The sequence below is a fragment of the Copadichromis virginalis genome, linkage group LG17, assembly GCF_057382275.1.
Source record: "Copadichromis virginalis isolate Kocher_CV1m ecotype Utaka linkage group LG17, C_Virginalis_male_GT1.1, whole genome shotgun sequence".
Taxonomy (NCBI): domain Eukaryota; kingdom Metazoa; phylum Chordata; class Actinopteri; order Cichliformes; family Cichlidae; genus Copadichromis; species Copadichromis virginalis.
The window spans coordinates 5,400,506-5,415,430 of record NC_140634.1 but is presented as its reverse complement, the minus strand read 5'-3'; the positions used below and the strand labels follow the sequence as shown (position 1 = coordinate 5,415,430).

The window sequence follows — 14,925 nt, the reverse complement described above, 5'->3', positions numbered from 1 at the left end:
CTTGGATAAAAAAGAGCATCTTAGACAGGCAGAGTTTCACTTATCTGCAAAAAACAAGAGCTGTTCACAGATTGTGGAACAAATTCAGTGTTTTTAAGTATAAAATTCATTGTCTGTTTCATAATCTATACCATCAAACCCTAAAAAGATCCTGAAAGTGCTGTGCAAAAGAGATGAACACTGAATGCTGTGATGTTCATGTCCTCAGGTGGCGCTGCATTAAACACACGTACAGGCCTATCAAGGTCTATCATGCAATTTCTGCCATCTTCTCTGCATCTCACACTAGAACAATCTTGATAATAATTTTTTTTAAAAGGCAAAATCGACATGGGGAAAATTTTTTATCATCATAAATAAAAAAAGGAAGACAGAATGAGCATATTTACTTTAAATGTTTTAGCAATATAATGGGTGTTACAGTGGCGCAAAAAAGTATTTAGTCAGCCACCGATTGTGCAAGTTCCCCCACTTAAAATGATGACAGAGGTCAGTAATTTGCACCAGAGGTACACTTCAACTGTGAGAGACAGAATGTGAAAAAAAAATCCATGAATCCACATGGTAGGATTTGTAAAGAATTTATTCGTAAATTAGGGTGGAAAATAAGTATTTGGTCACCTCAAACAAGGAAAATCTCTGGCTCTCACAGACCTGTAACGTCTTCTGTAAGAAGCTTTTCTGTCCCCCACTCGTTACCTGTATGAATGGCACCTGTTTGAACTCATCATCTGTATAAAAGACACCTGTCCACAGCCGCAAACAGTCAGACTCCAAACTCCGCCATGGCCAAGACCAAAGAGCTTTCGAAGGACACCAGGAAAAGTATTGTAGACCTGCACCAGACTGGGAAGAGTGAATCTACAATAGGCAAGCAGCTTGGTGTGAAAAAATCAACTGTGGGAGCAATCATCAGAAAATGGAAGACATACAAGACCACTGATAATCTCCCTCGATCTGGGGCTCCACGCAAGATCTCATCCCGTGGGGTCAAAATGATCATGAGAACGGTGAGCAAAGATCCCAGAACCACACGGGGGGACCTGGTGAATGACCTGCAGAGAGCTGGGACCAAAGTAACAAAGGTCACCATCAGTAACACACTACAACGGCAGGGAATCAAATCCCGCAGTGCCAGACGTGTTCCGCTGCTGAAGCCGGTGCATGTCCAGGCCCGTCTGAAGTTTGCCAGAGAGCACATGGATGATACAGCAGAGGATTGGGAGAATGTCATGTGGTCAGATGAAACCAAAGTAGAACTTTTTGGTATAAACTCAACTCGTCGTGTTTGGAGGAAGAAGAATACTGAGTTGCATCCCAAGAACACCATACCTACTGTGAAGCATGGGGTTGGAAACATCATGCTATGGGGCTGTTTTTCTGCCAAGGGGACAGGACGACTGATCCGTGTTAAGGACAGAATGAATGGGGCCATGTATCGTGAGATTTTGAGCCAAAACCTCCTTCCATCAGTGAGAACTTTGAAGATGAAACGAGGCTGGGTCTTCCAACATGACAATGATCCAAAACACACCGCCCGGGCAACAAAGGAGTGGCTCCGTAAGAAGCATTTGAAAGTCCTGGAGTGGCCTAGCCAGTCTCCAGACCTCAACCCCATAGAAAATCTGTGGCGGGAGTTGAAAGTCCGTGTTGCTTGGCGACAGCCCCAGAACATCACTGCTCTCGAGAAGATCTGCATGGAGGAATGGGCCAAAATACCAGCTACTGTGTGTGCAAACCTGGGGCCCGTTCTTCGTACCTCGCTAAGTAGGTTAGCCGGATTAGATTGTTGGCGATTTCGCGTGATCCTGGATCAGTCGGTTCCCCGAAGCTCATCCGGGACTTGCTGTCATAGCAACAGAGCCGTAAGCGTAAACCTGCTCGGGAGCAGGTTTACTTTATGTAAACAGGATTAGATCGCGGCCACGCAGGTATGTCCGCGTCATTCATACGAAAGCAACAGCGATATTCCACCACTGTTTCACCATAAATAAATATTATCAATATAACTAAAGATAATGCAGCACTTGATCCTTTTATTGATTTCACACAGATACATACAGGTCATTTCCTAAAAAAGGGAAATGTACTATTAACATTCTATTACATGTATGTGATTATTACAGATGTAATTCATATTTCAGAGTAGCAATTGTAAATTACTTCGTGTAATCAAGATGAGAGACCACGGCTATAAAAGCGAAGGTGGATTTGGGAAGTCTGTCGCAGTCATATCCTGTCCGTTTACGCGAGCAACCCATTGCGGAAGGTGCAAGATTGATAAGGAGAGTCCTCAGAATTCAGCGTATATTGCGGGACAGACAGGATCCTTTAGCTCAGCGCGACAGTGTGCTCATAGAGAGATATCGATTTTCCCGTGAGGGTATTATTCACTTAACCAACTTGTTGACGAGGGGGTGCAGGACCACCACCTGTCTTTTTTTTTGCTCTGCCCTTTTCTTGGTTGCTGTTATGAACAAACAAACAGATTATTTCAGGGTCTCTTTCCAAGAGACGACAAGCAATATAAGTGATAAATATTACCATTCTGTAGAATATTCTTATATTTCACTTTTACTTGTTCCCATGTTCTAGTGGGTCCTGTTGTGGCTCTAATGTGAAAGGGGATATAATATAACATATTATAATATAATATAATGTAATATAATATTGGATAATATGGTGTGATATGATAAATCTACCCTACCGCCTACTGGTGTTGGCCAGAGGGGCCGATGGCGCAATATGGCAGCCTGGCTTCTGTCAGTCTGCCCCAGGGCAGCTGTGGCTACAACCGTAGCTTGCCTCCACCAGTGTGTGAATGTGGGAGTGAATGAATAGTGGCATTGTAAAGCGCTTTGGGTGCCTTGAAAAGCGCTATATAAATCCAATCCATTATTATTATTATTATTGAATTACTTACGAGTTTGATTTGTCAGCAACTTTCTCCCAGCCCTCTCTCCTTGCTTTTGCAGCCTTTGCAGTGTTCTCTTGCGTTTTAATTAAACTCTGAAACTCCTGAAATCCCTCACTCAAGAGTTCTTGCTCTGCTGCCGGAAAATACCGAGCACGCCCCTTCGACATTTTCGCCGACCAATCAGCGGGTTGCCGATCAATGTTTCTACTATCGATGCGTAGCCCCTTTTACGACACCCAGTGATGTCACATTCCTGCGTCCAGCTGTAGTAATCGTCAACAGCAGGTGTGTTCGGGGAACCGGATTAGCGAGCTCACGGATGTGTCATTTGATCTTGGATGTAGTAAGCGACGTACGAAGAACGGGCCCCTGGTAAAGACCTATAGTAAACGTTTGACCTCTGTTATTGCCAACAAAGGTTATGTTACAAAGTATTGAGTTGTATTTTTGTTATTGACCAAATACTTATTTTCCACCCTGATTTACGAATAAATTCTTTACAAATCCTACCATGTGGATTCATGGATTTTTTTTTTCACATTCTGTCTCTCACAGTTGAAGTGTACCTCTGGTGCAAATTACTGACCTCTGTCATCATTTTAGGTGGGGGAACTTGCACAATCGGTGGCTGACTAAATACTTTTTTGCCCCACTGTATATTTTATTTTTATTATGTATCGGTGCAGTTTAGTCCCGTATGAATTGTTAGAGTTCTGACAGCAGAGGGGTTAGGGGAAATTTAACTTGGGATTTGCTAAGCAGTAAGAAAATTAAAGATTTCCGCTGACGTGGAAGTTTGTTTGTACGTCCAAGGTTCTTGATGGAAAATTGTACAATGGTGACAAAGCTGTTCAACATAATTTTCCTGTCTGTCACAAAACTGCAACTGCCTGCCATTTGGAATATTGAGGCCTTGGCTTTCGACATTTTTTCAATGAATATTAACACAGTGTGTGGTTAGCCTGTAAGCTACTGTATAGGTTGTTGACAGCAAGGGGATTCAGACTGTGCTGCTGCTGCATGCAGGTGTTCCTCTCTTCTCTAGAAGCTAAATTTAAAAACAAAAAACAAAAAAAACAACTAACTAATGAACTGCTGAGGGGGAGCTTTGGACCACTGAGACTCACTCTGTTGGTTTTCACAAAAGAAAGATCTATAGTCTCGTCCCACACTCTGACATCAAAAAGATTTACTGTGCTGCCTGTGATTTTAAAGCTCCGGCCTTTGTTCGAGAGGAAAATACAAGTCAGCATCACCGTAGGTTCTTAAACGTTCTAATCGATTATAATCTCACATCAATTCCACCCTCCTTTATTGTTGTAGGAATCTACTGGGATAGTGCAGCTTATAGACAGAGCTAATATTCACCCTGAGGTAGGGATTCAGTGAAGGATGAAATAAAACATTAAATGCGTCATGCTGGAAATTTTAGAGCACTACTGCACTGAGGTTGGCTCTGCACTGGCCAGAACCAAAAACACAAGTTATCCTTTTTTTTTTTACAGTTTGAAGTGTGAGATTTTGCCGTCCGAGAGGATTCATGGTGTTTTGTAAAAATATCAGGTCATCACAAAATTCAAGTTCAGTACTTTGAGGAAAGATCCCCAGCTCTGCCATTCATCCCATCTCAGCCCTCTCTATAACTGATCGCTTTTCACCCTGACTTCAACTAAGCAGTGCGACACAGCTAAAAGCACTTTTCACTTGCAAGAATTAAGCTGATATAAAGCATATACAGTAAGTGGCCCCAAAAAAGTCTTTGTTGGCACTGAATAAAATCTGAGAAGAGAACCACATAAAGTGGCATTTTTAAAACCCAGCAGCCTACAAGAAGCCAGATAAAGGACAACAGAACAAAAAATAAATAAATAAATGGATGGATTGATGAGGAGGGACAGGTATGTTTTTATACCACCAATGAAGTCCAATGTTTTGACCAGTGAAGATGTTTATTGTCAGAGAAAGCAAGATGAACAGAGACAGTGCAGTCGGAGGGACAGGGAGCGATGGTGATCAAGTGAGCTAGAAAGTGAATAAAGAGAAGAAAGGGTGTTACGGTTTGTTCTAGATAAACAATTTAGGTTTGGGTAAAGAAACAGGGTTGGGGTTCACAAAGGAAGCAGGAAGAATAAGTCGAGTAAAGTTTCACTTGTCTGACTCTTTTGTTTCACTTAATGCACCTAATAATCCGGAAAATACGGTTACTTCCGCCTTCCTTTAGTATGTCCAGAAGTCCAAAACATTTCGTCGACATTGTTGTGTTTGTTGGGCAGAAAACTTATGAAATTACAGTACAGTGGTCCCTCATTTATCTTGGGAGTTACGTTCTAAAATTAAGCCGCAATAGGGGAAATCCGCGAAGTAGTTAGCTTTATTTTTTACAACTATTATAGATGTTTTAAGGCTGTAAAACCCTTCACTACACACTTTATGCACTTTTCTCAGACAAGCATGAACATTTTCATACTTTTCTCTCCTGTTTAAACACTCTCAAAGTTCAAACCTTCGTAGAAAAATAAGTCCAGTATTATAGAACGAAACCAAAGATCAAACCCTGTTTTCAGGTCCAGAACATAGCAATAGAGCAGCTGCCAGATAATTCAACAATAATGAATCAATGGTACAGAAGTGGGGGAAGCAAGAAGAATGAGTTGAGTAAAGTTTTACTTATCTAACTGTTTTGTTTCGCTTAATGCGCCTAATAATCCAGAAAATATGGTAACTTCTACCTTCCTTTAGCATGTCCAGAAGTCCAACTTTTTGAATGACGGTTAGCATCTTCCTCTGCCTTTTGGGTGCTACCGCAGATGCCTTTGACGGTGCAAAACATTTCGTCGACATTGTTGTGTTTGTTTGGGAGAAAACTTACAAACATACAGTACAGCGCTTTAGAGTCACACTGCTAGCGATCAAAGATTTATGTAAATTATGTAAATTTGATAAGTTGACAAATCATGCAAAATTGCATACAAAAAATACGCGAAACAGCGATGCTGTGAAAGCTGAGCCGGGTTATAGCGAGGGACCACTGTATTGCCAAAAGTCTCAGGTCACCAACTTTCTGCAGAGTCAGAATTTATGTGTTCAAACCTTTAGTGAAGGTTACAAATGATCTTCTTATGGTCTCTGACAGTGGACTCATCTCTGTGCTTGTCCTGCTAGACCTCAGTGCAGTGTTCGATACTGTTGACCATAATATCCTATTAGCGCGATTAGAGCACGATGTAGGCATTGCAGGTACTGCACTGCAGTGGTTTGTATCATATCTATCTAACAGACTCCAATTTGTGCATATACATGGAGAGTCCTCTTCACACACTGAGGTTAATTATGGAGTTCCACAGGGTTCAGTGCTAGGAGCAATTCTGTTTACATTATACATGCTTCCCCTTGGCAGTATCATCAGAAGACATAGCATACATTTTCACTGCTATGCAGATGACACCCAACTCTATCTGTCCATGAAGCCAGGTAACACACACCAATTAGTTAAACTGCAGGAATGTCTTAAAGACATAAAGACCTGGATGGCCTCTAACTTTTTGCTTCTTAATTCAGATAAAACTGAGGTTATTGTACTCGGCCCTGAAAAGCTTAGAAATATGGTATCTAACCAGATTCTTACTCTGGATGGCATTACCTTGGCCTCCAGTAACACTGTGAGGAACCTTGGAGTCATTTTTGACCAGGACATGTCCTTCAATGCACATATTAAACAAATATGTAAGACTGCGTTCTTCGATTTGTGCAACATCTCTAAAATTAGAAATATCCTGTCTCAGAGTGACGCTGAAAAACTAGTTCATGCATTTATTACTTCCAGGCTGGACGACTGTAATTCATTATTATCAGGATGTCCAAAAAACCCGCTGAAAAGCCTTCAGTTAATCCAAAATGCTGCAGCAAGAGTGCTGACAGGGACTCGAAAGAGAGAGCATATTTCTCCTGTTTTGGCTTCCCTTCATTGGCTTCCTGTTAAGTCCAGAATTGAATTCAAAATCCTGCTCCTCACATACAAGGTCTTAAATAATCAGGCCCCATCTTATCTTAATGACCTTGTAGTACCATATCACCCTATTAGAGCACTTTGCTCTCGCACTGCAGGCCTACTTGTTCTTCCTACAATATTTAAAAGTAGAATGGGAGGCAGAGCCTTCAGTTTTCAGGCCCCTCTTCTGTGGAACCAGCTTCCAGTTTGGATTCAGGAGACAGACACTATCTCTACTTTTAAGATTAGGCTTAAAACTTTCCTTTTTGCTAAAGCATATAGTTAGGGCTGGACCAGGTGACCCTGAATCCTCCCTTGGTTATGCTGCAATAGACGTAGGCTGCCGGGGGATTCCCATGATGCATTGAGTTTTTCCTCTCCAGTCACCTTTCTCACTCACTATGTATTAACAGACCTCTCTGCATTGAATCATATCTGTTATTAATCTCTGTCTCTCTTCCACAGCATGTCTTTATCCTGTTTTCATCCTCTCACCCCAACCGGTCACAGAAGATGGCCGCCCCTCCCTGAGCCTGGTTCTGCCGGAGGTTTCTTCCTGTTAAAAGGGAGTTTTTCCTTCCCACTGTTGCCAAAGTACTTGCTCATAGGGGGTCATATGATTGTTGGGTTTTTCTCTGTATCCATTATTATACGATCTACCTCACAATATAAACCACCTTGAGGCACCTGTTGCTGTGATTTGGCGCTATATAAATAAAATTGAATTGAATTGAATTGAATTGAATGTGGCCTTCAGATTAGCTCAGTAACATATAGAGTGTATAGGACTATAGAGCTTCATTGAATGGGTTGCAATGGCTGAACAGCTGCAACCAAGTGCTATGGAAAGCATCCGGTTGAAACTACGCCACCACTGGACTCTAGGGCAGTGGAGATGTTTTCTCTGGAGTGATGAATGATGCTTTGATGGACAAGTCTGGCTTTGGCAGTTGTCAACGGTACCTGTCTGACACCATTGTGTCTCCAAGTGTCAAGTTTGGTGGATGGAGATTATGGTGTGGGGCTATTTTTCAGGAGCTGGGCGTGGCCCCTCAGTTCCAATGCAAGGAACTCAACTTAATGCTTCAACATATGTTAATGTTTATTTTATTTAACTTCCATAAGGTTGTTACATTGAAATAGTGTAAAAAGCAAAGAATGAACATTTTCATTCATTGTGTTTTACCCTGAATTGAATGTATGGATATTTTTTACTGTATGAAGATTTTTACTCTGATGGAAAAAGACAGCTATTGTTATCAAGAATAATACTGTACATAGATTTGCAAAGCTACAACTGTGTTTCCAACCTTTTACTTAGTATTGTCCCTAAAATGATAAAAACCATTCATACAGTATTTAATATAATGTATAACTTCAACTGTGCAGCACTTCTTAGGCTGTGTTGCTGCAGTTTCCGACACATGCCCATTCACTGTTCAAATTAAAGCACCAGTAGTTTCCTGTAAACTCCAAGCTCAAACGTGTTAATGCATTGTGCCGCATGTGGCCCAGATAAATGCACCTGCATTTGTTTTCTTACCTCTGAGGGCATCAGGAAGTGAGAGGGGGTGTATCTAGGGCTCTCTCTCCTCAGAGAGCCACAGGGGAACTTTTTTCTGATGACTGCGACATAGATAATGCTTAGAACACACTATGCCCGGGCAACATAAGTTTTGGAGGTCGTTCGGATACACGCCAGGTGTAGATTACAGCACCCACTCCACCCTTCCCATCGTTGTGGGTGACTTTTATGAGATGATGGCATTGATGGCTCAAAGCACTTGTTAATACAGTTTAAAATCCAGGAGCCACTTACAGGTTATGGAGCACTGTAGATTGACCACATAAATCATTCAGCAGAGATGTAAGCAGGTACAGGATACAAAAACTTCAAAGAACACTGTGTGCCTGTAAACAAATTCTAAAAGGCATTAATGGAGCCATACCTCCCCACATAAATCAATAGATTCCTTTTTAAGGCTTGAAGGCATCAACTAGACAAACGGTATAAGCTACAAGATTTTTGAAAAAATGTAAATTGGCAAAATTATACTAGTAGCAGTTCGTAAAGTAAAATTTACATTTAACACCCATCTTACAGGCTAATCCACTTCTAAAGTTTAAAACAAAACTATGCATATATAAACTGCTGAGGTGCTCTTTCTGTTTGTGGCCATCGAGTAGACGGGCTGCTCTGGAATATCTTAGAAAATTAGAGCAAACATGCTTGATATTATTTATTAAGTCCCTACAAGAAACAACAGATTTAGTATACATAGATATAAGCCCAAATAACATATATAAAATAGCCTCCCTATGTCTTAGGGTCATTCTCACTGCCCTGCAGTGCGCATATGCCTGTGTCCACCTCACACTGTACATCAGTAACGGATACATCTCAGAGACTGCAGTGTAATTTATCCATCCATCCCTGCTATTTTCATCACCTTCAGTAATATGAGCTGCACATGGCACATTGTTTCATATCTTCACTATTCCTTATTTCAAATCATACACTGAAATAAGATCCCTATAGTGTGAGGGCATGTCTGTTACACTGCAGTAATGTTTGTAATGAGTTAACAAACACAGTGTATTTTAACAAGGTGTCTGTGCTTTAAAAGAGTTGAAAAAAATCAAGTTTTCATCATTATTACAGGCTGTCTTTTTTAAAAAAAATTATAATTCCACACCTATGAAATCAACTATAAATCATCACTATATCATAAATGCGTTCCAGTATTTGCTCTACATCCAAATTAATATCTCACTATGTCAAATTTTCACCAACCAAAGACGGGAGTTAGATTTGTCTTTCCAGAGGTAATGCACTTACAGTTTTCTCCCCCGGGGTGAATAAAGTCCTACTCACAGTTTTTGAAAGTGCTGACTTGAGCACATCATTTTGGGGGATGCCCAGCCTTACACTCTTACACTTCATTTGTGAAATCCCTCCTTTCATTCTCTCTGAAAACTGGAGGGTGTAAAAGATTCGATGAAATATAAAGTATGGCTTAGATTTATCTCGTCACTCCTCATCGCAGTTTATCCTCCAGCTGAATGTGCATTGCAAGGAGCGAGCCAGAGGGCCTGGAGACTGTGAGGCGTTCCACTTTTCTGCTATTGATTGGGGCTGCGTTTGTTCATTGCTGATGTACATCTGAAATCTGCTGGGCTTTGTGTTTTACAGGAAACCAGGAGGTGGCATGGGTGGAGGTGTTCCCTTATCCCACCTGCCAGTGAAAGATACCAGAAATATTAAATATACAAAACATTAAAAACACACTTTGCTGCTCTTTATATTTGGTACTATGTGTCTCATCTATTCAGTTCAGTTCAATTTTATTTATACAGCGCCAAATCACAACAACAGTAACCTCAAGGCACTTTATTTTGTAAATTGGGCCCTACAGAGAAAAACCCAACAATCATATGACCCTATGAGGGTCATATGAGCAAGCACTTTGTCAACAGTGGGAAGGAAAAACTCTCTTTTAATAGGAAGAAACCTCCAGCAGAATCAGTCCACTCATGTAAGCAAACGCAACATATCAGTTCAGATTAAAAATGCAAAACAGGTAGTGATGCTGCTATTGAAAAAATAATATTGTGATTTAATTAATAATTTGTTTTTAAAATGAAATAAAAAAAATTAAGGTTTGGTTTGTGAAGTGTAAAGAAATAGTTTTATCATTTTTCCTTCCTTAACGAGACTTATTTTGGAAAATAGGACATTTATTTGCCCGTTATTTTGTGTAGAGTAAAAAACATACGTAACATTGGCATTATGGCATTGGCATATCAGAGATTTCTTTAGAATAAGGCATAGAATAAAGTCAAGGTTAATAAAAAAAAAAGCAAAAAAACAAAGTAATCAAAAAGGCTTAATAAATTGAACACAATTAAATAGTAAATTGAAAAGAACACAGATTATTTACAACAGAGCTCATCTACTGCATCTGGATCTATTGGATCTCTGATTCCAAAGTTTAAGCCAACATAGATCAAGTGTTCTAACAGCAGGTACAAGAATGTACATTGTGGTCCTAATTGAAGGGTAAAGTAGGGCACCATGACCTGGAAGACAAGCATAAAGCATTTCAATTGACTGCAGCATTCTGAAGGTCAGCATGGCCAAACTGCACTTGATAATTCAATAATGGGGTCAGCAGCAGCTTATAAGATAGCTATGTACAATCAGATCTGCTGCATCTATAATGCCCTACTGAAGAATTATAGATAATAAAGGTTTGGGGAGGTGGGGGGCAGCTACATCTGGACCATCCAGCTCAGTCACTTGTCAGAGCTGAGCTGAAACAGGGAGGGAAGCCTGCTGAGGAGAAATCGAAGGCCGGAAGCGTGCCGAGCTGGTTCAGCAGAGGGCTGGTCCTCAGGAACTCTGGAGAGCAGCAAAAACTGACAGAAAGATGTGGAGGTTCTTCGTGGCCATTCTCATTATTATTATATTTTCATTTAATATAAGTCAGAGGTGTTTGAAGTATTCCTGTGTATTAACTTGTTGTTTTGCAACTTTTAGCTATTGGAGGAAATTGCAAAATTATGCTTAATAATCTATCTTTTAACTATATGCTTTTATTTGTCTGTGTGGCTGTATTACATTGTCATGAATTTTATCATAATTACTTTGCTGAACTAGAATCTCATACACTGAGAATCATCTTTTGTGTGGTTGCTGCTGAGGACATACCTGGCAACAATGAAAATTCAATGTTTTATTGAAGTTGAAAGTTTCCACCACTAGGGGGCAACATTGCAACAACTGTTTGCTGTTATGTTCAGCATACACAGTCCCAATGCTCCCACAAGATGAATGTTAAAGTTTTCAGTGTCCTCTTCCCTTCTTGTTTAGAATCTCATTATCTGCCTCAATTGTTGTCACTCAACAGGGTTTGATCTCGGGGGTCAAGTGGCCATCGAGTTCTCACACTGGAACAGTCCTTTTCCAGAGAGCAGCCAGAACCTCCCGAGTCCAGACTGTGTTCACTCCGAGGCCTCCGCTGTCCCGCCCATCAGCGAGCATCTTGAGCCAGTGTCCTGCCCGGCGTCGCTGTCCGTCACCCCGCTCCCCACGTACAGTGCCAGCCAGGAGACGCTGTGTGACAGCAGCACGAGTACGCTGAGAGCTGTGACAGTACATTCTTTTCAATTATGATAACTTTTTTTTTTTTACAGCAAATCTACATTTCAGTTAGTAAAACACTGATTACAACAGGTCAGATGGTAACATCCTGTAGCTGTGTTGATATCAGAGTTATGATTGACCCTCTACGCAATCTCCATAATGCTGAAACTGGCACTCTGTGGGCCACACAACAACTGTTTACTCTTTGAGCTGAAGGCAGTTCTTAATGTCTTTGGTTGTACATATGAGCTGATTGTCATGCTGCAGAATCAATTTATAACCAGATAAACTGCACGGTGTCTGTACTTTTTTAGCACAAAGGAAACTCTGATCACATCTGAAGCTAAATAAGGAGAAACGTGGTCTCAACCTCCAAGTTTCCTCCACCATGCATTTCTGTTTCCTGTTGACATTCATCTGCTGTGCTCTCTGGCCCTGGATTAAATAAACTGCCCTTTGTCGACAAGTGATTCAAATGTTATGGGAGCACCCTCACTGCTCAAGCTTGGCTTCAGACCAGGGACCCTCCGGTGTTCGTGAATTCTCAGCTAATGGCAGTTTTAAAGTGGAGTCAGCTTATCCTGTCATCCATAAGTGCGGGTTTTGTTTTATTTGAACACCATCAGGTTTTCCCATTCAGTATAATCAATGCTGAGTCAACACACATATGGACATGATTTACTCTTCTGCCCTCTTTTGTCTTTGGCTAGTACCAGTATCGATATCCGGTCACCCTTGAGCCTTTTGTTTGAGAAAATAGCCTCTTTAATGCAATAACTCAGCAACGTAGGAGTTTCAAACTGATACCATAGATGCAACTACTTAAAAACTTGTTTTAGACTAGAGAAGATGAGGCTGAGATAATGTTTATATCGGGGACTTCATTCCTAAATATTGGTCAGAGTGTTCTGGCCCTTCAACCTGTGTTCACCTCACTTTACCACGCTGCAGGTTTTCCAGTCGTCTGTTCTTATGTCTGTACACATCTGCAGAAGAGCTTGGGCAGCACATCTGCTACACCTCTATGACGTGGTGTAGTACACTATCACTTCTTCACCAGTGTCACCTTTTCAATATGGCTGTCCTTCACCCAGATTTGCCCCCATCCCCCCCGCGCAGCTGTTTCTGCTCCACTTACTTGTTTCGCTTAACAAACTGCAGATCTCTATATTGAAATCAATCGTTCTTATAGGGTTTTTATTATGACATGATAAACCTGCAATATCTGTTAATAGGTTAGATAGATTAATGGATATATTTATTCCCAGGTGTGTGTGTCTATGTGTGCGTGCATGTATTTGTATGTAAGCGTGTGTGCCCTTGAGTCTCCATCAGACGACCATGCTGACACTGTCATCAGTGCCAACTGTCATTGTTTTGGGCTGCAGCAACACTGACTAGCCGGCCCTTTTTTCTGATTGGCCGCTGTCAGAGCAGCTTGACCCCCGATTGGCTGCCAGAGAAGCCCGATTAAGAATGCCGATGAGTAGCTCTCCTTTCTCTCTCGCTCTCTCTCTCTCTGACACTGTAAACATCCTGCTCATGCTTGTGTTTTTTTTCCTTCAGTGAGGATCTGTGACAGCTTTTGCAGCTTTCCTGCTGCCAGATTTGAGCATCTTTCACTATGACAGATCCGATCCGCATGTGTGTGAATGTTACAGTGATTCTGGACCGACTGATGCAGGGATGTGAGGAATAAGGAGTAAAAAAAAAAAAAGTGGGGATGCTGGTTGCTCTCGTGGGACATCGCACTTGTTTGTCGCCCTCAGCGAGGGGCTGGAGGTGGAGGATGGTGTGTGCATATGTCAGTGTGTGTATGTAGAGGAGTCATCGGGCTGTTTTGGCATTTGCTGCGGCTCAGCTGTGAAGCCTCTCCCCCCCTCCTCCTCCTCCTCCTGCCTTCTGAGGAGCGAAGCTGCCTCTCTGCCTCTGCCCACCTTCACATGGTGAGTGTCCTCAAGTTGTCTTGAAGCAAAGGCAGCTTGATCTCCAGAATGGATTCTCTTCTTTTTTTTCTGCAGTGCTCTCACTCATTTGTTACCGTGTCCTTCTCCCCGCCCTTACACTGCTTCATCTTTCACCCGCAGTTCCCTGAACAGTGTAAGCATTTGACCTTCATATGCACACACACACTCTTTCTTCCAGCTCCTCATAATCCCCTTTCTCTTGATTGTAATTCTACTTGTTTTTTCCCACATGCTCCACCAGCTCTTTTGCTGTGATTCATCAGCTGTAACGCACGGAAACTAGTCATGTCTCTGTGAGCAATGTCCGTGTATGAGTGTGTGTTTGCTGTGACTGTGGTGACTGGGCACCAGTAGCAGCTCGGCAGGTGCAAAAATTTCCATCCCTTGGCTGCTAGGGAGAAAATGCGCCCCTGGGTATGATTCGCGCATCCAGCTAGAACAAACAATCCCTCCTAACTGGTGACTGACACCTAATCCCCCTTGACAACACACACACCCCCTCCCTCCCTCCCATTTCCCATTAACCCCCCCCACACACACACACACACACACACACACACACACACACACACACACACACACACACATTCATACACACACACACCTTTCTTCTCCTATCAGCGTGAGCTGTCATCTCCATGTTGTGTTGTGTTATAAATGGAGCCGCACTGTTGAGTGTTTTAAGCAACTAGAAGAGAAGAAGAATTCCTTTTTCACTGGAGAAAAAATCTTTAAATATTCTTGTGTAATAGTAATGTTATGCTCTTTTTTAATATGACCACCACCCCAGTCTTCAATAGGTTCTAAACACACTGCGTTTTCCAGTGTATTTAAGACCAAGTTAAGATAAATTGTGTCCATTTACTCCTCTGCATGTAACATTTCAAAACTAATTCTCTAATCAACT

The 14,925-nt window shown here is 41.6% G+C and overlaps 1 protein-coding gene across 1 annotated transcript in view; it reads left to right on the top strand.

The window, feature by feature from the left end:
• The window catches only part of LOC146688853 (anoctamin-4-like), a 64,518-nt gene that overhangs the window by 4,133 nt on the left and 45,460 nt on the right, over window positions 1-14,925 (top strand). Inside the window, exon 3 of the mRNA XM_085437692.1 lies at window positions 11,816-12,040. Coding sequence (XP_085293818.1) covers window positions 11,816-12,040 — 225 coding nt within the window. The remainder of the gene's footprint in view (window positions 1-11,815; window positions 12,041-14,925) is intronic.